Source organism: Monodelphis domestica, chromosome 4, assembly GCF_027887165.1.
Source record: "Monodelphis domestica isolate mMonDom1 chromosome 4, mMonDom1.pri, whole genome shotgun sequence".
In the NCBI taxonomy this organism is placed as follows: Eukaryota; Metazoa; Chordata; class Mammalia; order Didelphimorphia; family Didelphidae; genus Monodelphis; species Monodelphis domestica.
Genome location: NC_077230.1, coordinates 12,934,736 through 12,961,904, shown reverse-complemented (window position 1 = coordinate 12,961,904; position 27,169 = coordinate 12,934,736). Strand labels below are relative to the sequence as shown.

Sequence of the window (27,169 nt, the reverse complement as noted above, 5' to 3'; positions counted from 1 at the left end):
TAGTGCTCAGATATTGCAGACCAATAATCGGATGTGAAGTCTGCCAAATAGTTTTTTTGGTTGTTTTTGTTAACAAAGTACCGGAAAGATAAGTATGACACATGGAATAGGATCATTTGGGATTAGATCTTCTGCCAAAAATCGGAGACATTTGGTTGCTCTGAGTGTAAGAAGAAGAATCTAGGATGGAGCCTTCTTTTATATGGTCATCCCAGGGACCAGTGTGACACACTTGGTCTGTGAAGGCATTAATCAATAGCTAAAGCCAAAGCAGACTTTAAGTGTTCCTTGTCTTTGCTTTTACAATCATTTAGAAGCCAAAAGCCAGATTGGTCAATAGCTAAAGCATATAAGATTGTAAGAAATGCAATAAATACAGTAAATTGCAGCAGCTTGTTTAAATAAAACAGAACAACAAGTTTCAATAAAAGCAGAGGAATTTGATAAAATGGATAATTGATATATTGATTATTGATAAAATTGATAAATTTGATAATTTATTGAAATGGATCAAATTTCTGCACTTAATGCATTCCTGCTAGCTTCATCATTGTGGAACAAGCTTCTTAAACCTACTCATTTAACTATGTTTCGTTTTAGAATTACCCAACTTTCCAAGAAAAAGAAATTCTTCCTTTTTCCAACGACTTGAGGATTTTCCTCCCATAAACTCTACTTCCATATTGTAGTCTTGGTTTGCATGTGACCTCGGGTTCCAGATGCAGATCCAACAGTGTTAGGAAGGCTTTGAGTAAGGGCCCAGGGAGGTCTGTCATCCAGGAGGATCCTTCTTGTAAGTTAGATTTCTAGGCAGTGAACTTTTTCAGCCCCAGTAACTAATAATGACTTCAAAGGAAAAGGCATGAGAGGAGTCATGTTTACTATTAGTAGAGAGTATCCCACGTTGTCGAAATAAATAAAAAAAAAAAAAACCCAACCCTTCTCTCTTAGAATGAATAATCAGTATTGGTTCCAAGGAAGAAGGGTGGTAAGAGGTTTAAGCGACTTGCCCAGGTTCACACAGACAAGAAGTATCTGCGGCTAGATTTGAACCCAGGACCTCCCGTCTATAGGTTTGGCTCTCTCTCCATTGAGGCACTTAGTAGCCCCTCATTGTTGATTTTTTTTAAAGTTCAGAAGTATTCGAGAAGTTAAATAACATTCCTCTCCTTTTTTTTTCCTTATTGACTTACAGGCAGCCTGGATATTTGGGCCATCACTGTAGAAGAACGAGCAAAGCATGATCAGCAGTTCCATAGTCTCAAGCCAACATCGGGGTTCATTACTGGTAGTTGTATACAGTATTTTATATCACATCCATTTATATTAATTTGTATTCGTTTATTTTGATGGTTTATGCGTTTGTGAAAAAAAATATTGACGACTCTGAAAGACAAGTTGTGACCATTTTAAGTCTTACAAGTCGTGTTGGCTGGCTGGGTGCTGCCCTCACTGAAAGGAGCAGCTTGGCTGAAGTGCCTTAGACACCAGCAACAGAAGGATGGGCGTGGCCAGGAGCTCTCTGTGGGGGGTCAAGGTAAACTCCTGAATACAAACTGAGGAAAGGGATTCAGAGGAGGGCGAGCTATGAATAAGAGCCTGGAAGTGCAGAGAGCACAAAGGGGAGGAGCAGAGTAAGTAGGGTGGAGCCGGAAGCAGCCTGAAGAGGTGGGCGGGGCTCCCGCTAGGGAGGGGCCTAAATGCCAGGATTGAGTCTTTAGATGTCAATGAGCAGAAGGTGGCAGCATCTTAAGCATTTTGAGCAGGTGAATGAGAGCGGCGTGAGCCCGGGATCAGGACGGGCACGTGCTGAGGAAGGTGAGGCGTTGGGAATTGATTGCAGAAGTCCACGTTAGGAAACGGGAGCCTAAAAAGAGGACACCAGATGTCAGAGATGTGCTCGACGTAGAATAGCCAGGACTCAGTGTCTCATTTCATGGAGGTTTGGGCAAGATTGGGAAGCGGGCAGTTTGATCAGCAGAGACAGAGCGGCAGGTTTCTCAGGGGAGACAAATGAAGCTTTGAGCTCCCGGCGCCCCATCCAAGTTAGATCATGTCTGTATAACCGCTCCTCAAGCCTGCCGTGCCTCTTCCTGTTCTTTGCACGTCTGCTTTTCATTTCGTCCCTCATCATCCATCACAGTTCCACCAAATGTTTAAAGTCCGACTTAAATATGATCTCCTTTAAGGAGTCTCCACTAGGACCTCCTCCCTCAGACCCAAAGTGTCCTGAGCCACTTTCATGGACTTATCCCATAATACGGGGCTCTTTTGATCTGTGCTTTCTGTCAGATTGTCCATTTCAGGGAGGACAGGCACAGTGTCATCATTAAACTGTGTCTCCATGCACATCGCCTATGGTGCCCACCAGCGGTCAATGTTTGAATGAATGAATGCTCTTAGAGTCAGAACGACAGGATTGGGCCGCTGGGAGACATGGGGCGGAGAGTAGATCGGAGAGTCCTCTACTTAGAATTGCTAAACGAAGCCATGGCAATGGCCAGGATTTCAAAGGAAGGCATGTAACAAGCTAGAAGAAGAAGAGCCAGGGCAAAAAGAAGAGAGGGAGAGTATTGAGGCTAAAGAAGAACCAGGGGGTACAATATCATGAAGTGGATGGAGAGCTGTCACAAAGGACATAGTTTTTAGTGTCAGCCCATGAGGACAGGCCAAGGAATAGGAGAATTGTATACAGTTCAATGAATATAAATGATGAAGTCTTAAATTGGGGAAAGATTTTTTTCAAGAGAGGAATTGAGGTCCACAGCAAAATTAAAATGAAATGAGTAGGTGACCAGGAACGTGGAAACAGTGAGTATAGACTATTCTTTCTTGCAATTTTGACATGAAACTAGGAGGGGAGAGAGTTAAACAAAGAGTATTATTATTATTTTTTTTTGTTACTGTGTTTGTTTTTGGTGGAATTTTTGGCTTGTTTGTTTCATAGTGCTCAGTCCTGAGATTTCCTGTAGGCTAATCCTGATATGCCAGTAGAGAGGAAGCTAAAGATGCATAAGAGAGCTTTGGATCAAGGCTTTTCTTGGAATGGGTTTGAAGGAACCAGGTAGAAGGATTTGGCTTGGCAAAGAGAAGAGCTTTTTTCCCCCCCTATAACTAAAGGAAAGGAGGTTAGAGTGGATGACAATATCGAAAGACATTGGGAATGGGGGGGGGGGAAGAACTGAGTGTGTACATAACCAAATTACTTTAGATTTCTTTTTATTTTTTAGACTTAATTGTGACTTATCTTTTTATTCTCCTCTAAATTACTCATTATGCTAGGAAATTTGGCCACATCAAAAAAGTGCCATAAATTTTTAGTGTTTAGTTTTGAAATGGGCAAAAATACTCTCATTCTCTGGTTTTGCCTGTCACTATTTATCTATTTTTCTGCCTGTCTTTGTCTCTCAGTTTTATTGATGCCTTTTAATTTTTCATCATGTTCATTCTGTTTATTCCCCAGAGTCTTCTTTTTAAGAGTTAAAAAAAAGAGTTTAGTGAAATTTCAGAATTGATTTGTTATTCTTTTGTTATTAGTGATTTGGAACAATCTTACATATGGAAAATAGTTTAAAATTCTTTTTCTCAAAATTATTTGTTCATCTCTTTTGACTAATTAGGTCTTGGGAAATGACTTCTATATTCATCTTACTTCTCTTGTGACAAGGAAATCACTTTAAAAGACTGATATATATTAATTTAAGGTTGCCAAGGAATTCAGCTATGTATTCCTAAATGAAACTCAAGTCAGCAGTCAACCTTTTATGGAGTTTTTAATTACAAACAGGAGGAAGAAAGGTATTAGAGAGAGAGAGAGAGAGAGAGAGAGAGAGAGAGAGAGAGAGAGAGAGAGAGAGAGAGAGAGAGAGAGAGAGAGAAAGGGGAGAGAAGGGAATAGGGCTTAAATACCCCCTCTGCTTAGGCTGGGCCAAAAGGCCCAAGCCCTTAGATAGCTGAGGCAAAGAAAAGAGATCAGTCCCTATCACTCACATGACCAAAATGGAGAAACAGTCTCAGGGGCCTCCACCTCCAGCTTCCTTCAGAGCAAGCTTCTCAGAGCACAACCTCTCAGAGCAAAACCTCTCCCACTCCCCCAGTCCTCAGACCCCTCTATCTTTAAGGAAACCATCCAAGTTCCCTCCCCTCAGTTCTCACATCTACCAATCACTGTCCATGTCTTCCCTGTGCAATGGTGGCTCTCCCTTAACCCAGGACCGCCCAGAGGTCTGCCCCTTTGCACATGTCTGTTGAAGGTCATATTCTCAAATAATTAATTTTTGATCTATGCTGCAGCCCTTCCTAAATCCTGTTAGGACTGAGTAGGGTGGAGATTGTAAGTTCCAAGACCTGGTTCTGTCATTCCAAGTATCTCTATTGTATCAATTCTAAAATCAATCATGACTCAAAGAACTTCCTGTTCTATGCTTAAGCATAGGTCAAAGCCCTTTCCATTGTTTAGCAAAAGGTTTCTGTCCTAAAGTAGTCTTAGGTAGGGAGGAGAAGGACCCTCCCATGCCAAAGGGGGGTTCACATTCCAATAGACTATCAGTAGGAAATTTTTCAAGTATGAAATTTCCCAATGGTGAAACTTCCAACATTTATAAGTCTAAGAAATTTTAAGGTTTATACTCTCCACATCTTAGATAATAGAATTTTACTAGAGGAAAATGTTGCAAATATTTTTTCCCCCAATTGATATTTTCCCATTTATCCTTGTTACATTGCTGTTATTCAGGCAAAAGGCTTTTGAGTTCTTATAATTGAATGATTTTATATTTTGTGTTCTCTTCTAACCTTTGAGTGGTAAAGAATTTTCTCTTAGTCATAAGTGTAAAAGGTACCTGTATATTCCTTTGTTTTATCATGATATATTTCAGTTAAGCATTCATTTGGAACATTTGGGCTGTGGTGCATAAGTATCGTTCAGAAGTTATTTTGCTAAACTTTTCTAGTTCTTTCATCAAATCTTATTTATGTGTCTGAGTTTATTGGGAAATGATATTTTTTCTCCAAGAAAGTATATATCATCTCAATTTTTTCTAGCTCACAGACTCTAAACAGAAGGCAAAAAGATGCATGATTGTCTTGTCTAAGCAGATATTATTAACAGCTATATTTTAATGGTGAATTGCCTTCAACATGGAATTAACTAGTATAACCATGTTAGGGAAACTTCCTAAATCATTTAGTGAGTAGAGGCATACTTGGAGATATTGCAATTCTATATCACTGCAATAAAATGACCATCACAATAAATTGAGTCCCCCAGACTTTTTGGTTTTCCCCTATATGTTGAAGTTATGTTTACACTATAACTTAGTACACACACACACACACACACACACACACACACACACACACACACACACACACACACACACACACGAACACACACACCCCATTTAATGAAAAAGTACTTGAGCCTTTAGCAAGTTGTCTCTTTGCCAGTGGAGGGTTTTGCCTCGGTGTTGATAGCTGCTGACTAATTAGGTTGGTTGAAGACTGTGGCAATTTCTTAAAGTAAGGTAACAATGCATTTGCCTCACCAATGAACTCTTCTTTTCACGAAAGATTTCTCTGTAGCTTATGATGCTTTTTGATAGCATTTTACAAACAATAGAACTTTTTTCAAAATTGTAGTCAGTCCTCTAGAGCCTTGCCACTGCTTTGGGAACTGAGTTTATGGAATGTTTTTCAATATTGCTGTGTCTCTGAGAATAGGGAGGCCAGAAGAGAGAGATGGGGGAACTGCCAATCAGTGGAGCAGTCAGAATACACACACTTATTAAGTTGGCCATCTTATGTGACCATACTTTGTGGTACCCTAAAATAATTATAATAGTAATAGCAAGGGTCTCTGACCGTAGATCACCATAACAGATAAAATGATGAAAACCTTTGAAATATTATGAGAATTACCAAAATGTGACACAGAAATATGTTGCAATATCAAAATATAACATTGGCATTGATAGACTTGCTTCATACAGGGTTGCCACAAACGGTCAGTTTTTTAAAAGAAACCCTACAATATTGCAAAGTACAATAAAGCTAAGCATAATAAAATAAGGTATGTACTTACTGAAATCAGCTTGCTTTTTACTTTGATTTAATTTTCCCTTATATATTAGGAGATAAGAAATCCAGTCTTTATAAGAATTTCAACAGCTTACTTAAATTTACATTTGCTATTTTGACTAGTTTTGCTTTAATAGGTTTCTAGTAATTTTTATTTCATTTGAAAGTCTTTCTTTAATTTGCAGGTGATCAAGCCAGAAACTTTTTTTTCCAATCTGGGTTACCTCAGCCTGTTTTAGCACAGATATGGTAAGCTGAAAATGTGTTCTGCTAAAAGTTTGAATAAAATGTGTTCACTTGTACATCATATGCTCTATATGGGAAGTTAGGACGTTGCTGGAGAATGGAAATCAAGAGACCTAAAGTCAAACTTCAGTCAAATGTTCTGTGGTCTAAAATTCACTACTAAAACAAACATTTTTAAGAATTAAGGAACTGCTTACCCTTCTTGACCTATTTGTTGAAAAAGTTATTTATTGGTGGGGGCTAATTATTTTGAAAAAAAAATTTGTCTTTTCCAGGGACAAGTCATTTTGGAATGAGTTTTCTAGATAGTTAAGGATTTTTTTTTTGTTTTAAATGCGAAAGTTTATTTATCTTTTACTTTGAATAAAAATTTTTCCATGAAGTAATCAACTCTAATTATATAGTCCCACAGTAACATAATTTGAACTTAGAAATGCCTTTTCTTCGAGTTGCAGTATTACAGTGTATAATGGCATGAGCCCATGTTAGGAGTCAAGAGACATGGAAGGAACCCAGGCTCTGGAATGAGAGGATCAGGCTCAGAGCCTCTCTCTGTTGGCTTACTTTCGGTGTGACCCAGAGAATTTAATTTTTCTAGACCTTGGTTTTCTCCAGTTTGGACTGGAGGTTTTTGGAGGTCCCTTCTAGCTCTGGTCTATGGGGGAATCCTATCATTCTGTTTCTGCTACTTCACTGATTAGCTGTGTAACTTGGGACAAGCTATTTAACTTCTTTGTCCCTTGATTTCCTGATTTTTAAAATAAATGATCATTCCATTTTTTTTTCTCTTTTTAAGATTTGGGGATTATATTTGCATTTTTGATTTATAAGCTTAGCAAAGTGTAACAAAGTATTCCATCTTTTAGTTGCCCTAGCATTCTTATTGAAAATATTTTGTGATTTGTACAGATAGGTTAATGACTTATCAGAGAGATTAGAAAAGTAAGCATTTTGCCTGAATTCAGTGATAGTTTCACCAAAGTGCCAGTAAATCCCTTGCTGCTAGAAATAACATTCTGTGAACAAGGTCAGGCAGAGGACAGTATTTCAGGTTTCAAGCAAAATAATTTGAGCAATAATAGCTGTTTCCTTACTCAGAAAATCTGAAATACTTTATACTTGAAAATGTGTTTTGGGACCTAGAGAACCTTAGCATTTAGTTTATTGCTTTCTTCTGTGTGTAATACTTTTCTTATTCAGTCGTGGAATTCCAAGCTGCCGTAGTATTAATGACATTTCAAGTTAACGTGAAAAATAAAACAATCTACCAATGTTTTCTTAGACAGCTGCATTCTTGAGGTTTAAACACTTTTTTTTAGTACCTAAGGGATTGTACCTTACATTTAATTTAAATGCAGGGAACAGCATTGGCAGTTACCTTTTGCGATCTCTTCTCTGTTTTGTAGTGTGGGTAGGTCTTTCCAAGGTTAGCTCAGTGGTTTCTCTTAGTAATCCAAAAACTTTCCATTATTTTGACAGAAAAGGAAAATAGTTTTATTTTAATATTCACATCGATACTCGAAATGCTACTAAACCAATGTTCAACTTTCTCAGATATTTATAGGAATGTTCTCTGTAATTTTTCACATGAAAAAGTTAGGAAAGAAGAAAATTTCTAGTCCTGTATAGTTTGTTTGTTCTGTTTTGATATTTGCAATTCTATTAAAATAATACCCAACATGAATGAGTTACTCAGAACCTTCTATGAATTCCCATGGGCCTATTTCCCAGCATTTTAAAACTGTTTTTTTTTATTTTTTTGGCCAAGCTAATAAGATTCCAAGAAGTGGTAGTTGGAAGCTTAAATACTGATGATGCTAATCAGTCTTTCAAGTCTTTGTTGGCTAGCCAAACTTCTTCACAGCATCAATTCTTGCAGTATTTGAATCCTATTATTCCCCTGATGCTCTAGCATTATCTCCTGAGGATTAGTCTTTTTTTTTTTTTAATGGAGTCCAGGATCTCTTATCTTGAGCTTAAAGGAAGTAGAAATAGCCATGTAATTAGGTAGCCATTTTTTCTTTTTAAATCTTTCTTAAAGTTAAAAGATAGTGCTGAGTTTTAATTTTTGTTTTCTGGGCTCCTTCGGTTTTGGGGAAAATGTTCATCATTGGGAAATGTCACATTTGTAATTCTTTTGTCCCAGTTTTTAATCTGAAATACAAACTTGACTTCTCACACTGGACCCCTGTAATATGGGTGCCCAGAGTGCCCAGGTTATTCTTATTCTTTGATAAGTATAGACTTTGATAAGCTTAACTAATCATAATACCAATAGAAGTTTACACACTTGAATTTTTTCCTTTAAGTAATATGTATGTTGTTTTTATATTTTCTGCTCTAAATATTCCATTTCTTGGCATTTTTATTGCTATTATTGCCAATCAGTAAAAGCAGCTTATATCTGCATAGCATTTTATATTTACAAAGCAATCAATATACATTTTCTCCCTTAAGTCTCCTGATAGCCCAGGCATAAACAATTCAAGTGTCTTTTCTTTGTTCCTGAGGAAACTGAGGCTCAGAAAGGTTTAAGTTACTTGCCCAGGGCTATATAGCTAGCTACCAGGTGGCAGAACTGAGACTCAATCCAGATTTTCTCACTAGATATTCTTGCTGCTCCGAGGTCTGTGGTTGTTTTGTTGTTGTTGAGAGCAATGTGTTTCAAATAAAATTATTTTTGATAGCTAGATAAATTCTGAGTTTCTTGTAGGGCCAAAAAGTACCAGATCTGAATGAGTAATCAAATGAGAACCAAATGTTTTTAGTAGTTAGATCGTGAGTAATCTAATTTTTTCATTATACAGAGGATCCCAAAAATCTTAGTAAAGCCTAAAATTGCACTAAAACTTTTGGGACACCCTGTATAATGTGGTTTGTTTCCAATTTCAAAAACTAGTGGCAAGCACTGTACTGTTTTCATAATCTCTGTAGGTGTTCCCTTTTGTTCCTTTTGTTCGTTCTTCTTTGAGGAAAACGATTTTACATGAAATCTCATTTTCTTGCTGTACTTGGACAATTTATGTTGAAGTACTATTTTACAAGAGCACAGTTGCTGTGTTGTTAAGAGACAAAGGTCTAGAGTCTGAAAAGCAGTTAACTGCACTAGCTGTGGAGGCATCAACTTGTCAGTTAAAAAATAGTGTCCCTAGAGTGAGGTTTAAAGAACTCCACAGGGAGCTTGTACAGTTTTTGCTCAATTTCTTTGGAATTACTTTATCTACATTTAAATTCTTTGTAATGTCCAAAGTACTGATTCCTGTAGTTGGACTAAAGTGTTACGCTGTTCTTATTTTTCATTTTTAAAAAATATTTTGAAACACAATGATAGCATAAGCAGCTTTCAAAGGTTATACATTTTGACATTTCAAAAAACAAAACTTTAGGGGGAAAATTTAAAAGTGTTTTTTTTTTTTTGTTAAAACAGGTCCATTGACACTTCTGCACATTTAAATAAGCCATTTAAAAATTAACTAATTAGTTTGATTTTACAATTTGGAGGTTGGGGGTACTTTGCAGAGATTTAAGGGATTTGAGTATTCTGTTTTTAGTGCTTTTAAAAAGATTATTTGGGGGCAGCTGGGTAGCTCAGTGGATTGAGAGTCAGGCCTAGAGACGGGAGATTCTAGGTTCAAATCTGGCCTCAGACACTTCCCAGCTGTGTGACCCTGGGCAAGTCATTTGACCCCCATTGCCTAGCCCTTACCGCTCTTCTGCCTTGGAGCCAGTACACAGTATTGACTCCAAGATGGAAGGTGAGGGTTTAAAAAAAAAAAAGGTTATTTAAGGTTACAGTTCTCAAAAAGGTTCATGGCATTGACTTGCAGGGCATTAGCTGACATGAACAATGATGGAAGAATGGATCAGATAGAATTTTCCATAGCAATGAAACTTATCAAACTGAAGCTCCAAGGTTATCAGTTACCTGCTGCACTTCCTCCTGTCATGAAACAGCAACCTGTTGCTATTTCTGGTGCACCCACATTTGGTAAGTCTGAAAATGACTTCTTGACTTTTATAGTGTTTCCCTCTTTCTTTTTCCTGTTTTAAAACAAAAACAACACCCTTGTTTTCTCTTGAGTGTAATTTGGTAATTCCGGGGATATTTTATCTTCTTTGGAAAAAATGGTTCTCATGGATGGTGTCATAAATAATTCAAAAGCAGATTCATACCAGGCCACAATATAACAAATACATTAATTGGGAAGGCTTCCCTTCTCTTGATATGGTTCTCACAGATGCCTTTTTCTCCTTTTATTTCAGTGAACGCTTTATCTTCTCCATTTGTCACATACTACTTTTTTACTTCTTTTTTTGTAGCATCTTTAATCATCCTGAGGATCATATCACCTTTCATTACTGATGCGTTGTAGGAATACCATTTATTAATTGAATCGCTCTTATTTTTATAAATTTGACTCCGTTTTCTATATTAGTCCTTTTTGTGTCGTTTAACAAAATAAAGCTTTCCTGGTTATTTCTTTCAATTCAGTCTTTTTTCGGCTTTTGTTTTGAACGAGTTCATGATTGCTACTCCTGCGCTTTTTACTTCAGCTGAAGCACATCAGATTCTGCTCCAGCCCTTTATTTTAACTCTGTGGGTATTTCTGTTTTAAGTATGTATCTTGTAAACAACCTGTTGTTGGATTCTGCTTTCTAATCCATTATGTGATTCACTTCAGTTTTATGGATGAGCTCATTCACAGTTATGACTACTGACTGTGTTATTTCCTGCCATTTCATTTTCTTCTGTTTATTCTTTTCTCTTTTTATCCTGTTTCTTCTCAAAATCTATTTTGATTTTTAAACTCTGCTTCCTTTAATCTGTCCTCCCTTTTACCATTCTCTCCTTTCTCTTATATCCTCTTCCTCCTATTTCTCTGTTGGTCAAGATAGATTTTGATATACAACTCGGTGTGTGTGCATGTATAATTCCTTCTTTAAACCAATTCCAATGAGTGTGTTCAAGCATTGTCTACTACTGTGCCATTTCCTACTCCACTGTAAAAGTTTTATCTTGCATATCTCTTTTATGTAAGAAAAACTTCCCTATTCTGTCTCCCTTCTCCCAGTTCATCTCTTTCCTACCTCTTTATTTTTTTTTTTTTTGAAGATCATTTCAACTCAGTCGACTCATACCCTTGTCCTCTGTCTAACCTCTCTTTACATGCCTTAATAATGATAAAGTTCTTAGGAGATATATGAATCATTTTCCCATATAGCAATATAAACAGTTAAACATTATTAAGTCTCATTTTTATTCCATGTTTGCCTTTTTATGCTTTTCTCAAGTCTTATGTTTTAATATCATTTAAAAATTAACCTCTGTTTTTTTTATCAGGAATGCTTCAAAGGCTTCTATTTAACTACCCATTTCCGCTCCCCCCCCCCCCCCCCCCGGATTAAACTCAGTTTTTTTTTTTTAAACCCTTACCTTCCATCTTGGAGTCAATACTGTGTATTGGCTCCAAGGCAGAAGAGTGGTAAGGGTTAGGCAATGGGGGTTAAGTGACTTGCCCAGGGTCACACAGCTGGGAAGTGTCTGAGGCCACATTTGAACCTAGGACCTTCCGTCTCTAGGGCTAGCTCTCAATCCACTGAGCTACCCAGCTGCCCCCTAAACTCAGTTTTGCTGGGTAGATTATTCCTGGTTGTAATCCTACCTTCTTTGCTTTCTAGAATATCATATTCCAAGACCTTTACCCTTTTAACATGTAAACCATTGGATATTGTATACTTCTGACTGTGGCTGCATAATATTTGAATTCTTTTTTTTTTTTTGCTTGGAATATTTTCTCCTTGCCCTAGGACTTCTGGAATTTGGCAATACTATTTTTGGGAATTTTCATTTTGGAAACTTTTTCAGGGCTTAATTGAGAGTTTTTTTCAATGTCTCTTTAACTATCTGCATTTAAGATATCAGAGCAGTTTTTCTTGAAAATTTCTTAAAATGTGATGACTGTGTTCTATTTTTAACATGACTTTCAGGTAATCAATAATTAAATTATCTCTCAGTCTTTTCAAAGTCATTTGTTTTTTCTGATGAGATAATTCACATTCTCCTATTTTTTTCACTCTTTTGACATTGTTTTTATTATTTTTCAATGTCTAAGCTTCTGCTTGTCTAATTCTAATGTTTAAGAAATTATTTTCTTTAATGAGATTTTGTACATCTTTTCCTAATTGGCCAGGTTTGCTTTTTAAGCATTTGTTTTCTTTAATGATTGTTTTGGTGCCTCATTAGGGCAATTCTGTTTTTAATAGGTGTTTTTTTTTTTTTTAGGTTTTGTGTGTGCACGTTCTCCTTTACCAAACTTTTAATTATTTTTTCATACTTTTCTTTATTACTCATTTCTTTTCCCAATTTTCCCTCTATCTTATCTTTAATTTGTTGGGATTGAGTCCAATTAACATTTTTCTTTGAGGTTTTAGTTGTAGCTGTTTTTTCGTTGTTATCTTCTTCAGTTTCTTGATCTTTTCTGCCACAATTGTAGTTCTTTATGGCCAAGTCTTGTTGTTGTTTGCTTATTTCTCCAGCCTATTTTTTTATGCATCAAATTTTTATTTTATTTTTTTTCCAATTACATGTAAAAATGGTTTCTAATGTTTTTCAAAGAATATTGAGTTTTTATTTTCTCCCTCCCTCTCTCCACCTCCCTATCCCCCTTGAGATGGTAAGGAATCTCATACAGATTTTACATGGGCATTCATGTAAAACATTTTTATATAGCAATCCTTTTGTAGAAGGAAACTCATTGAAAAGTAATTAAGAAAGTGAAAAAAATTTTTTCTTTGATTAGGATTCAGACTATTCTTTTTCTCTGGAAGTAGTAGATGGCTTTTTTTTTATCATGAGTCATTGTATTGCTGAGAATAGTTGTTATTCACAGTTGTTCATTGCAAAATATTACTGTCACTGTACAATGTTCTCTTGGTTCTACTTCAAGTTTGTGGAAGTCTTTTCCAAGTTTTCCAAGTTTTTCTGAACTCTTCCTGCTTGACATTTCTTATAGCACAATAGTATTCTATTACAATTAAATACTATAACTTACTTAGCCATTCCCCAATTGATGGATATTCCCTCACTTTCCAAATCTTTTTTCCCCTAAAAAGTGTATCTGTATCTGTATTGTTTATCTGTAAGTCCTTCCCTGCCCCCTTTTATTTTTAATCTCTTTGCCATACAAACCTTTCTAAGTACAATACTATGGTATTGCTGGGTGATATAGCCCTTTGGGCTTAGGTCCATATTCCTTTTATGAAAGACTGAATCAGTTTACAACTCCCTCAACAGTGCATTTGTGTCCCAGCTTTTCCATATTCCCTCCAAGTTTTGTCATTTTCCCTTTCTGATATGATAAACCATCCTGATAGGTGTGGGATGGTACCTCAGAGTTGTTTGAATTTGCATTTCTCTAAATCTTGTGATTGGGAGCTGAATATTTGTTGTTAAACTGAACAGGTTTCAACAAATAATAATGTTGGTAATTTCATTATTTCTTTGAAAACTAAATTTGATGTGGTATAATAGGGAGAAAGCTTTATGCTCCTTCTAATGGAATATTATATTGTAATTGACTCACATAGATCGAATTCTCTTTTGTTTCATAGGTATAGGAGGCATTGCCAGCATGCCACCTCTCACAGCTGTTGCTCCAGTCCCAATGGCATCAATTCCAGTAGTAGGAATGTCCCCACCTCTCGTATCTTCTGTTTCCACAGCAGCAGTTCCTCCCCTGGCTAATGGCACTCCTTCTGTCATACAACCTCTGCCTGCTTTTGCTCATCCTGGTATGCAATCTGCTATATCTTAAGCCTAATTAAAAAATATTGTTGTATTCAAAGATATTTTCCCAATTATGTGTAATAGTAATTTCCAACATACATGTCCAAATTATGAGATCCTACAATCTCCCTCCATACCATCCCTTCCTGCATTTCGGAGATGGTAAGCCATTTGATCTGGGTCATACGTGTGTCATCATGTATACAGGATACATGTGTCACTTAAGCCTCATTTTCTTAATTTTGGGGTAATATTTGCTTTTATTGAATGTTCTGTATACCTTTGGTCCAGGCAGAAATATTGCATTGATTCACATAGTTTCTTCCTTGAGCAGATAAAAAAACACAGGTCCAACAGAGTGTCAAGGCGGTGAGGTTTGTGAGCGCGAACTGCAGGCGGCTGCCCTGTCGACACATACGGGCCCAATATTGACTGCATCTGCTCCTTTGTCATGTCCTGGTTAGAAAAGTTTAAAGCCCGCATTTCCATTTTCATCATCATGAACGATACTAAGTTGATCCGTATGTAGCCGTTGAAGGTGTACAACGTTCTTTACGCACAGGATCGCAGCTCATCAGAAAGTTTGCTTTTTAGCGTATCCGATCCAGCTTTGAGACGAGTCTGCCTTGTCACTGAGAAGCAAGCAGCCCCCGCAGGGGAGAACTGTGATATGGAAATCACTTTAAAAGACTGATATATATTAATTTAAGGTCGCCAAGGAATTCAGCTATGTAATTCCTAAATGAAAACTCAAGTCAGCAGTCAACCTTTTATGGTGTTTTAATTACAAACAGGAAGAAGAAAGTATTAGAGGGAGGGGGGAGAGGGGAGAGAAAGAAATAGGGCTTAAATACCCCCTCTGCTTAGGCTGGGCCAAAGGCCCATGGCCCTGGATAGCCGAGGCAAAGAAAAGAGATCAGTCCCTATCACTCACGTGACCAAAATGGAGAAACAGTCTGAGCGCCTCCACTCCAAGCACCAGGCTCCAACCACCTTTTTCCCTCCACACAGGAAGTCTCTGTGTGCTGTCCTCTACCTCATTTCCTGTCTCTCCCATGTGCCAATGATGGCTCTAGCTTGACCCAGGACCACCCAGAGGTCTGTCCTTTTTGCCCATGTCTGTTGAAGGCCATTTTCTCAGATAATTAAATCTTGAGTTTGCTGCAGCCCTTCCTGATCTTGTTACCCTGAGTAGGGTGGAGATTGTAGTTTCCAAGACCTGATTCTGTCATTCCAAGTATCTCTATTGTTATTGATCAGGAAATAGCCAAATCCCATCTTCTAAAGAATGGTCTGAACAGGGTGGAGTTGTTTTGAAACACAGAACACGTGTGTACGAAGGTGCTTTCTCTTTAAAAGTCTTTTTCTATGAAGGAAATAGAAGTCGCTCTGTTTAATTCCATGTCACACACGTACATGGAGACACACGACAAAACGATCTCAAATTTGTTATTTCATTTTGAAGCTTTGATACGAGTAATCTGTTTTAAACGTGTGATGGGAGTGCAGGGGATGGAGGGCCAGGCCTGGGCCAGGAGGACCTGGGCTCCACCATGGCGGTCACATTTCTAGCTGGGTCCACTCAGGCACATCACGTGAGCCCGTTGGCCCAGCCCTTGTCTGGGAAAGAAAGCATATGTTGACATCTGTATGCACACGGATGTGCCAGTGTAGACTGACAGGGATGCACTTGTATATGTTGACATGCACCTGCACATGTGTGTACATTTAGTTCACCAGCACACTAACATCTGAAGTCGGGGACGGGCCTATGATGAGACAAGATGATGGTTTGCCTGCAGAAATGGCGGAAGCTTCCACGCCTTACCCCTAAATTCATGCTAACGATTCGCCTGCTTTCTTTGCAACGAGCTGTTGGTCTTCTGTGGCCTCTGTTGAGTTGGCCAAACCGCTCTTGACGATCCCCCCAAGTTATGGCTGAATCGTCTGCTCACCGTCAGGATCAGAGATCGGATCTCTGTTGGGCCCTCCAAGCCTTCTCCCGGGCCCTTCCCGCCTTTGGCGTGGTCTCGGACTGTCCTCTGGGTCTGGAGACACTCCTTTTCTTGCTGCCCCTCGCATGCAGCACTCCCTGAGTGGAGTGTTTTGTGAGGCTGTGCCCCATTCCCGGGACTCTCCCCCCTCATCCCTCCTTTCCTAAGAGCTTCCTTGATGGCCTTGAGGGCTTAGCTACAGGCCCGTCTTCTGCAGGAAGCCATTCCCAGCGTTCCTCCCCTCTGAGACAGCTTTCCTCCGGGTGTGTGTGTGTGTGTGTGAGTGTGTAAATAAAGCCCTCACCTTCCTTCCTGGAGCTGATACCATGTATCGATTTCAAGGCGGAAGAGCAGTCAGGGCTCGGGAGGGGGGCTAAGTGACTTGCCCAGGGTCACCCAGGCTGGAACCCAGACTTTTTGGTGTCTGGTACTCCATCTACTGGGCCACCTGGCCGCCCTTTGTGTGTGTATTTTTATCCGTCGTCGTTTGCTTGTCGCTTGTCCCGTTAGACCAGGAGCCCCCTGAGAACAGGGACTGTCTTGCAGTGCTTTTATCGTAGGAGGAGCTGAAAGCCGTGAACAGTCATTTCTGGCAGGGCTGACCCTGCACCCACAAGGCATTCCTCTGCCCTTATCTGTCCAGGAGCACTCGTGCCTTTGCACACTTTCCACCCGGAAGCCTGGCTGCAGACTTAAAACAGGAGATAGGGATGGGGCGTGCCGTCTGCAGATAGGAAGTGAAGGCTGTTTTTGTAGCAAATGAGTCTGAATGCAAGTCCAAACTCATCCTTGGTGCCATACACTAATGTAATACAATGTAATGTAACACTGTATCATATCGCATGCGTATTTCACCTTACTGTACATAATAGAGGCACGTTACAGTATCATCTTAGGCATTATACACTGTCAGTCTACAGAGTATTGTTCTATGTGTGTCTTTAAGCAGCTAAAGAATTCTGCGACTGTCTTGACTCCTGTTAGTCTGAATGATTAAGAGCAGGGAAAGGAAAGCGGATTGGCATGGGCTTTCTTAGCACTACACCATGAACTGCAAGGGCAGTCAGGTGAGAAAGTGAACGTCTTCTAGTCAGCTTCTTGTGTCTTGAAGAGGGCTCTGCTATGGAAGACAGATGAACCATGTTTTCTGGGTCATATTTAAAGATGGCAGAACTTCATGGTTTTGTTGGTTAAAATAGACCATCCTTAGATAACTAAAATGACATACTCTCTGTTTCTTGTTGCAGCCACGTTGCCAAAGAGTTCTTCTTTTAGTAGATCCGGTCCAGGTTCCCAGTTAAATACAAAACTGCAGAAAGCACAGTCATTTGATGTGGCGAGGTAAGTCTGTTTGTCTTTCAGTGATACTGATGGGTGACTCGATTAAATAAATTCATTAACTATTCACTGCCTACATTTTAAAAGGAGCTAACAATCTTTATTACTTATTTTCTTATGACATAATTTCTGTAATTAAGCAAAACGTTATGAATGTCCCATAACTCATGCTGATACTATATTCTTTGAGGAAATGTAGGTTTTATTATTTCTTGTGTGCTTTGATGACCAAATATGTTTTTTCTTCATTCATTATTCATATCACCTATAAAGATACAGCCACTGTACGGTGTCCTTCTTCCAGGACTGACTTTCTTAAGCATTTTTGTGTCATGGATTTCGTTAGTGATCTGTGAAGCCTATGGACTACTAAGAATGTTGTTAAATGCATTAAAAATACATGGGATTACAAAGAAATCCAGTAACATTGAAAGATAATTATCAAACATTTTTTTATATGTCTAGAGGCTTGAAGTTAAGAACTCCTTTTCTAGGAGGAGAACGAGAAGGTCGTGGTAAAGAGTAAAATACTCTAAAAATAAATTTACTTAGAATTAGACATTTTTTTTTAAAACCCTTACCTTCCATCTTGGCTCCAAGGCATAAGAGTGGTAAGGGCTAGGCAATATGGGGGTCAAGTGACTTGCCCAGGGTCACACAGCTGGGAAGTGTCTAAGGCCAGATTTGAACCTAGGACCTCCCTCTCTAGGACTGGCTCTCAATGCATTAGACATTTTAAAATAGAGAATGGAATTTCCTTATGAAGATGCTAGGCAAAGGTACAGTTGCTATTACCACAGAAGATTTTGTTTTTTAAGCATTCCTCAGAATTTTCTCATAGATTTTATGTCTTTAGGTGGTAAAACCTAATTTCACTAGTATACATTAAAAGAAATGTTCCACTTAGTTCAGTTTTGTGGTTAATTGATTGTGAATCAGAAACATTTTTTAATTGAAAACTTTCTAAATGGGTTGGTTCATTTGCCTTCTGTTCTTTTACAGAAGAATATATTGAACATCATTTAAAAAATGTTTTGAAGAACTCTGTAGACCTTTGAACTTCTTACTGTAAAAGATCATTTTTCACCAGATAGTGCTTACGGTGTGCCCGTTAAGTAATAATGATGAAAGCCATGCAGGGATGTTTGTCGTATTTTTTCATTAATTTATGTACTAGCAGATCGAAGTTCCATGGAAGTTGGGTTTTTTTTAATTGAATCTTTGGGGTGAGTTTCTATTTTCATTTGATACCTTTCTTTTCACAATGTTGAACATGTTTCCAAATTTTCCGTTAATTCAGGGCTCCAGGTCTTTGGGCTTTTACTAAATATCCTCAGTTTCTACCCCTTGCCCCAAGAGTCTTCACAGCCTGAAGGGCTTTTTATAGTATCAAATACTAGTGCAGTTGGAATTAGTTCACCTGAACATGTCACTGTATTTTTAATACTAATAGTTTAAATTCCTCATAAAGATTCATAATTTATGACTAGTGTTGAATGTTTATTTTATTTTTAATTAACTTATTTAGAGTATTTTTAGAATGTTTATATTTTAAGAAGAGGACAGAACAGCCCATGGCTTGATAAGTTTCATCTGGGGCCGTATATGTATGTAACACTCCCTTTACTCTGTTAGTGCAAAAGAAAGATAAATTAACTTCTGATAAGCAAGTAAGAGTACAAATTAGCAGAATATTAGCTTATTTAAAATGATGGTATTGAAGCAGAATTCACAGTTGGATTCCTTTTTGTAAGTTTTTTCCCCTATTTAAAGAATTTTAAGAATTTATTGTAAATTTTGTCACCTTTTTAGAAATGATTTACTGTAAGTGATTATGTTTGTGGGCTAACCTTGTAGCAACTATTGTAAAATAATTTGCTCAATAGTTATATTATTACTTATTTGTAATTTGAAACAGTTGAATTTATGAAGACACTTTTCAGCTGCTAGACTATCTGCCATTATCTATTTAAATCCCAACATAGACAACTGAAATTAAAATAGAAAGTCTCAGCTTCTGGTTGTTTTAACTCTTGCAAAGTAACATGGAAATTAGCCATTAACAATGGAATGAAGGGAAATGGTTTAATGAAATGTTAATTGTGCCCCAAATCTATAGCGGCATATCACAATTAGTCTCAAAGAAAAGGCTACTTTAGGTTACCTTTTTTTACTAGTTTGTGTTCAGTTCCCCATACAAAAGTGTCACCATCAAAAATGATTTGGCATTCTCTGGATAGTATCATTTACGCTACGGATTTCTAAATAGATCTAGACCCAAAATGAGTCCTGGAAAGGGATTTTTCATAAGCCTACATCAGGACTTATTGGCAAGAGAATGCATTGTAAGGCCTGAATTGCTGCTTATCCTTCCTCTTTTTTTGGGGGGGGGCATTGATTTGCTGTAACTATTGGGTCATTTGTTACCTCATCAAGAAAGGTCTTCAGTGCTGTGTAGAGCTATTCTTGAAGCCAGAAAGCCCCGTCTTTGACATATCCTGGCTTAGTGTTCCTGGGCCAGTCAATTCACCTTTCAGTGTGCTAGGCCATTCTCTTAAGAGTTTTTCAGTTGCAGAGAACTGACTGGTCTACATTGTATAGTGGGAGTTTCCGTACCTGGGAGTCCCTGTCTGAGTGAAATGTCGGCTTAAATTGACATCCTTTGGTTAGAATGTAAACCTTTCATAACTGAAAAGATCTTATCATTTCACTTTAATAACAAATGTATTTTGATTTTTGGTCTGTGAAAAATTAAAAAAAATGTTAAGACTTAAGTACCTTTAAAGATGATAGTCCTTTCTTTAGAGAGCAATGGTATATGGTTAAGAACTATTATACTGTCTCACTTGCTTTTTGTCTGGCCATAATCATATAGTAAATAGAGTCTATCAGTTGCAACAACCACTTAAACTAAATTTATGTTGTTATGTTAAAAGTGAGAAAGCCAGATAGGTGGTTTAGTAGATTGAGAGCCAGATCTAGAAGTGGGAGGTTCTGGGTTCAAATTTGGTCTCAGACATTTCCTAGCTGTGTGACCCTGGGCAAGTCACTTAACCCCATTGCCTTGCTCTTGCTGCTTTTCTGCCTTGGAACCAATGCACAATTTTGATTCTTTGATGAGAACAGAAGGGGTTTTTAAAAGAAAGCAAATAAAGCATCTTTTTGGTAAATCAGAATTCTGAAACAGAAAATTAATAGAAATGAAACTATGTAACCAATGAAAATTTAAACTGCTTTTAAAAGAAAGCCAATTTAAACAAATCAATTAATAGGTAAATTCTTGCTTATAATTCTTTCTTTCTTTTTTTTAAAAATTCTTCTCTTAGTGCCTCTCCTGTGGCAGAATGGGCTGTCCCTCAGTCATCAAGACTGAAATATAGGCAACTGTTCAATAGCCACGACAAAACAATGAGTGGACATTTAACAGGTATGATATGTGAAAATTAATTTTTAAAAATATGGTATGTTTTTAAGTTTCATCCATTGCTCTCAATGAAAAACACTAAATTTTCTGTTTAAAAACTTCCAACAAAATATTTTAAAAACCCAACTTTGCTAAATTGCTTTTGTTCATTTGCTTGTTTTTGAATAGTATTTTCCTTTTTCTGTCTCCTTCATTTATGTTAATCTACTGGAAATGAATAGCTAATTTGCTTCTGTATCCCGTAATGGTTTTTCCATGGGAAAAACTCTTCTTTTTGGAAGTAAAGGAAGTGAGAATTATAATAATAATAATTCTAGCATTTATATATTAGATTTTACTTTTTTTTTAATTAAGGGGTTGGAAATCTTTATTAAAGTTTTTAAACTCATTTTTGATTATAGGAGGATTCCAGTATTACCTAGAATCCTTTTAAAGGATAGTCCTAATAGTCTTAAAATGGATTTTTTTTTTACTTTGAATATAAAGGAAATATATTTTTTAAAGTAGAGAAATAGCACTGATTCAAACAGCATTGGATGTATAATTAGAGAACTTGGGTTAAAAATATGAAATCTTCCACATAATTCCTGGATATCCTTAGACCAGTCATTTTATCCCTTAGAGCCGTGATGGTGAACCTATGACACATGTGCCAAAGAGAGCTCACAGAGCCCTCTCTGTGAATACTTGCACCCCCTCCCCCACCTCACCCCCGGGTCATTACTAGTAAGGCAGAGGGACTTGGGCAGAGCTGCTGTCCTTCCCCTCTTCACCGTGCTTGAAGACATTTTTTTTACTCCCCCATCCCACCTCTTCTCAGCAGCCCAATGGGAACACTTTTTCCCTCTGCTGTGTAGAGTAAGGTGGGGGTAGGCCACCCAGCACTTAGTTGGGAAGGGGTGCACAGGACATAGTCTCTAAATGGTTTGCATTCATTGCCCTAGATTCTCAGTTTCCTAATTCATAAAATGACGTATTTTATTAGATGAAACTCTTAAGGGACCTTTCAGTTCTAAACGCTAAATCTTGTGATCCAATAAAAGCATGTTTATTTATTAATTAGTATTAAATTATTTAACATGTTCTTGATGAGGGGAAATATTTTTGCAAGAACTTTAGTTCTTTTAAAATATTTTAATTGTTATTCAAAACACACTTTTATATTGGTCATTGATGTAAGAGCAAAGTCATATATAACCAAAACCTCAAAATAAAACTATAAATATACTGATATGAAAGACAACTCCAACTGTTCTTTCTCTGAAGATGGATAGCTCTCCCTGTCATAAGTCTTTCAGGATTGTTCCAGATCACTGCATTGTTGAGAATAGCCAAATTCCCATGTACAATCATCATCCATTATTATTGTGTACAATGTTCTCCCAGTTCTGCTTATTTTGCTCTGCATCAGTTCCTGGAGATCTTTCCTGCTTTTTTTTAAAAATCATTTTGCTTATCATTTCTTAGAGCAAACTTTAGTCCTTAGGAGGCATTATTTGCCAGGTTTTGATAGCTGTTCCTTAAAATTATAGATTTCCTTTCCTAAAGTCTTGTGTGTATGAGCTTGTGTCTCCTTCTGACTTTATAATATGGCAATGGCAATCCTATTCAATTAGTCTTACTCATCAAATCCAGTGAACATTTTTTTGACCTCCTCCTCTTCCACATAATAATCATCATCAGGAGTTTTGAATGTTCATGCCTTTTTGAGATCTCCTCCCCTCCCCTCCCCTCCCTTTCCCTCCCTCTTCCCAGTTGTCTAATGGTGCCTTTTTGTCTGCTTTATTATCTCCTCATCCTCTTTCTGATCTTTCAAGCTGGGCATTCCCCAAGGTTTTACCCTTGGTTCTCCTTTCTGAATATTCTTTCCCTTTGAAGTCTAATTCATTTCCATAGCCTGTTACTTCTAGGCAGATAACTCAAATCTAGATGTCCAGATCTGATCTGGTTCCTGAACTCTATACTCAAACCACCAACTGCTGACAGATCATCTCCACATAGATATGCCTTTATCTCAAAATGTATAAAATTGGGATTATTGGCTTTCTCTTAAAGCATGCTCTTAAACTTCCTCCATTATCTCTGTAAGTGGCATGATTTTAGTATTTAAAATAGTCTCTTTCAACTTTTTTCTTTCCCTTACCTTGTAGATCTCATATTCTACCAAGTTCTTTCATCTCCTACTTCCACTGTATTTTTAGCTCTGATTCTTCTTATTAGGGACAATACCCCTAGCACATTCATCCATTTGTAATACTATGATAGGACTCCTTTGAAGAGATTTTTCTTTTCAGTTCTGAATTTTCTCCATCTGCGCCTTCACCCTACCCATTGAGAAGGCAAGAAATTAAATACTCTAGAGTCTTGAAAAATGTTTTTCAACCTTAGTCATACAATGAAAGAAAGAAAATTAGAAAGAGTAAAAAATTTGAAAGGAAATATAATTCAATCCGCATCCAGAGTTCATCAAGTCTCTCTTTTCATCATGAGACCTTTGGAATTGTTTATTGTTGTTGCAGTTTTCATTAGAATTGCTAAGCTTTTTATAGTTGATTATCATTACAGTATTGCAGTTATTGTGCACAGTATCTTCTGGTTCTGCTTACTTCATTTTTTATCAGTTCATAAGTCTTCTAGGATTTTGTAATTCCATCCGCTTTGTAATTTCTTACAATACAATGATATTTCATTACAATCATGCTAGAACTTATTCAACCATTCTCCAATTAATGGCCATCCCCACAATGTCCAATTTTTTGCCATTAAATGAAGAGCTTCCATAAAGTTTTGGTACATATAGGCCCATTTCCTCTTTCTTTGTCTTTTTTGGGAGGTGTAGACCTCGTAATAGTAGTGGTATTGCTGGATCAAAGAGCACGCCCAGTTTTGTAGACCTTTGGGCATAGTTCCAAATTGTTTTCCAAAATGGTTGTATCAGTCTTTGTAAGAATCCTAAGAGGTCTTCTCGCTTTTCTTCCTCCTCTAATACATCCATCCTAATAATCTGCTTATTCACACCTACTGACATGTATTGTTTTTTAGGCAAAACCCCCCTGCAATTTTAGTGAATAGCTAAGAAGAGTTCGCAAATCAATACGTCATAAAGAATAGAATTCTAGTAAACATTCATAAGCACACTGTATGGATGAAACCTCAATTTTGCAAATAAGTCATTTCTGAATTTCTAAATCATTTATCTATCCCTTATTAATGTCTCCAAGTTTTGGCTAAATCAAGCATTTATTAAGTGCTTATTATGTACCGGGTCCTGGGGATACAAATGCAAAGAATGAAAGGATGCCTACAGTCATTGTAATTAGGGAAACAACATACATACACATATATGTGTATATATTTGCATATACATATTTATGTGTATAACATATAAACAAATATGTGTTAATATAAATGTATAGAAAATATATAACAAATAAATAAAATGTAGCTAAAAGCAAGACAATTAAAGCTGAAGATGATTAACACATAGAGGGGATCACAAAAGGCTTTCGAGTACGAGTTGATGCCTGAGCTCATTCCCGCAGGAAGTGACAGATGATTGCAAGCTTGGGTGAGAAGTAGCACAAAGGCAAGGGGGTAGGAGATTGAGTTGTCTGGAGGAACAGAAAGAAGGTCAATGTGCATGGATCTCGGGGTACAGTGAGGGTAGGAAGCCCCTCGTTGAGGACAGGCCATTACAAGCTTGAAAAACGTCGCAGAGGTTTCCAGAAGGAATCCCTGTTAATTTATTGAGGAGTGTGGTTGCATGTTCAGAGCTATACTTAAGGAAAATCACTTTGTGGAGAATTGATTAGAGTGCATGGAGACTTCACGTCTTGGTTAGAGTGACGTGGCAATATCTTAGACAGAAGATGAGTTTTATAGCAACATGTCTAGTGGATTAGCACGGGGACGAGACTTGAGGCACAGAGATCAGTTAGGAGGTCAGTGCAGTTGTCTTGTAAGATAGTGTTGCAGTTCTGAACTGTTGTGTTGGCTATTTGAGTAAAAAAGAAGGAATCGGATGAATATCTGAGAGAGTAGAAGGATTGGGGCGTATTAAAAACAAATTGAAATAAGGGTGAGTTTTGATACCAAAGTAGGACTATTTAAAAAAAACTTTGTTAAAAAATGTAGTGAGTCTGAGATATCTCTGGGAAATACAGTAAGAAATACCTAGATGTCAATGTGGGACTCACATTCAGGGGAGATACTAGAGAAGGATATTTAGACTTAAAAAAAAAAAAAACCAACAAAAAATAGCTCCTTACCTTCTCTCTTAGAATTGATACTAACTATTGGTTCCAAGTCAGAAAGGTAGTTAAGGATAGGTGGGTAGGGTTAAGTGATCTTCCCAGGATCACACTCCTAACAAGTATCTGAAGCTGTCCTAGAATATATACATTTTTAAGTCATCAGCATAGATGTTAATTAAATATTTGGAAACTGATGAGGACTCTTAAGAGAAAGAAAAAAGGCCCAGGAAAGAGATTTCAGCCCTGGTGGGTAAGAACAATGATCCAGTTAAGGGGACTGGAGAAAGAATGCTAAGATGAGTAGGAGGGCATCCAGGAGAGAGTAGAGTTTGTGAATTTTAGATTTTCTCCACCCTGATTAAATCTTTAAAATCCTAGCAACCAGGAATGTCCACACCCCTACTTAAGGATTAAGTGTTGAGGAGGATGGCCTATGACAGACATGTGCTGCAAATGACAAATCAGAAACAGCTGACAGACCCCTGGGCTGTCCTAAGGCAAGCTTAAGCTACCATTGGTACTTGTGAGATGCAGGAAGTGATGTAAAAAAAAAAGCCTATATATTCGAGGTACTTCCTCTTGCCAGCACTCTTTTGGCGGAGAGGTGGCTCTGGTTGGCTCTTTTTTTGGCAGAGAGGTGACTAGTGGCAGCGTGCTGGGTGTCTTGACATTTTGGTGTGGGTTTGGCCGTGAGCATCCTTGATACAATACTGGGAGAAGCTTAGTAGCATAGTTCAGGTGAGGCGTCTTCCCTGAGCTCTCTCGGAGTTTAGGCTGATTCCTTTTTTTTCCTTTACCTTTCCTAAAACACCATCCTCCTTGGAGGCTCCTCATCTTGGAGGAGGCCTCATGGCTGGAAAGTCTCTGAACTCCCCTTGGCTCAGACTAGGCCGAAGAAATTGTATACCCTTTTCCCTCTCTCTTCTTCTTAATTCTTTCTCTCTATATTAATTAAATCACCATCACATTCCCAAACTGACTTGAGTATTTTCATTGGGATTTGAATTAATCCCTGGCAACCAACTAAATTTATATTAAAGTGAAAAACTCCTAAATTTACCCCTAATCATCATGAATGCTCAAAAGGGAAAAAATATCCAGGAGGAAAGGATACTTAGCAGTGTCCAGTGAAGAAGATGGATCAAGAAGAATGAGGTCTCAGAAAAGACCTTCAGATTGAGCAGTTAAGAGATCACTGATAACTTTGGAGGGACCATTTTCAATTGAATGATGAGGTTGAAAGCCAAATTACAGAGGACTGAATAAAAGGAGACATGGTAGAACCAACAAGGGCAGACATCTTTTTAGACTTTTATATGAGAAATGGAAGAGAGAGAGAGAGACAATATGAAAGCTTATGGGAATGGTAAAGTCTAGGGTAGTGATGGCAAACCTTTTTAGATACTGTGTAGCATGCCCCACCTCTCCAGACTGAGTGCCCTGCCCCCTCCTGAGACCAAGTCTCTAGCCCCTGGTGCTCTGCTTAGGGGAAGGGAGTAAGTGCTTTCATTGGGCTGCTGGGCAGAAGGCTGGGGAGACAGGGTGGAGAGGAGGAAGGTAGCAGTTCTGCGGAGTCCCTCTGTCTTTTTAATAACTAATTCCAGCGGGCGATGGTATGCATGCCCAAAGAGAGGTCTGTGTTTGCCATCTTTGTCATGCGTTCCATAGGCTTACCATCATAGGTCTAGGTGTTTTTTTTCTGTTTTTTTCCAGATGGAGAGACTTGGGTTTGTTTAAAGACAATGGTAAAGCATTTAGTAGATAAGAAGTTAAAAGATTAATTTAAGAGAGGGGATAATTGAGTAGATAACCTGTTGCAAAAGATGAAAAGCAACGTCATCAGGAACACATATAGAGGGTTTGACCATGACAAGAAGAGCAAAGGAGAAGAGAGTTGGAAGTGTAATCAAGATTTTTTGAGATGAAGAGGAGGGGGGGAAAAGAATGGCCTCATTTTTCTAAGTAAAGTAAGAACTGAGATACTCAGAGAGGATCTGTAGAGGAGGGGGTAAGTGTGAGAAACTTGATGACATGAGAAAAAGTTTGAAAT

General features: G+C 37.8%; 1 protein-coding gene across 10 annotated transcripts in view; it reads left to right on the top strand.

Annotated features, from left to right (window-relative positions):
* ITSN1 (intersectin 1) overlaps positions 1 to 27,169 on the top strand; it is a 308,496-nt gene that overhangs the window by 82,598 nt on the left and 198,729 nt on the right. For 8 of the 10 annotated variants that reach the window (XM_056826047.1, XM_056826045.1, XM_056826042.1 and 5 more), the window contains 6 exons: positions 1,196 to 1,288; positions 6,264 to 6,327; positions 10,152 to 10,312; positions 13,936 to 14,115; positions 17,352 to 17,445; positions 20,769 to 20,869. In XM_056826047.1, the coding sequence (XP_056682025.1) occupies positions 1,196 to 1,288; positions 6,264 to 6,327; positions 10,152 to 10,312; positions 13,936 to 14,115; positions 17,352 to 17,445; positions 20,769 to 20,869 (693 nt within the window). Of the gene's footprint in view, positions 1 to 1,195; positions 1,289 to 1,712; positions 1,819 to 1,856; positions 2,812 to 6,263; positions 6,328 to 10,151; positions 10,313 to 13,935; positions 14,116 to 17,351; positions 17,446 to 20,768; positions 20,870 to 27,169 lie in introns of those variants that run through there. The other 2 variants (XM_056826049.1, XM_056826050.1) reach the window with 2 other exon arrangements.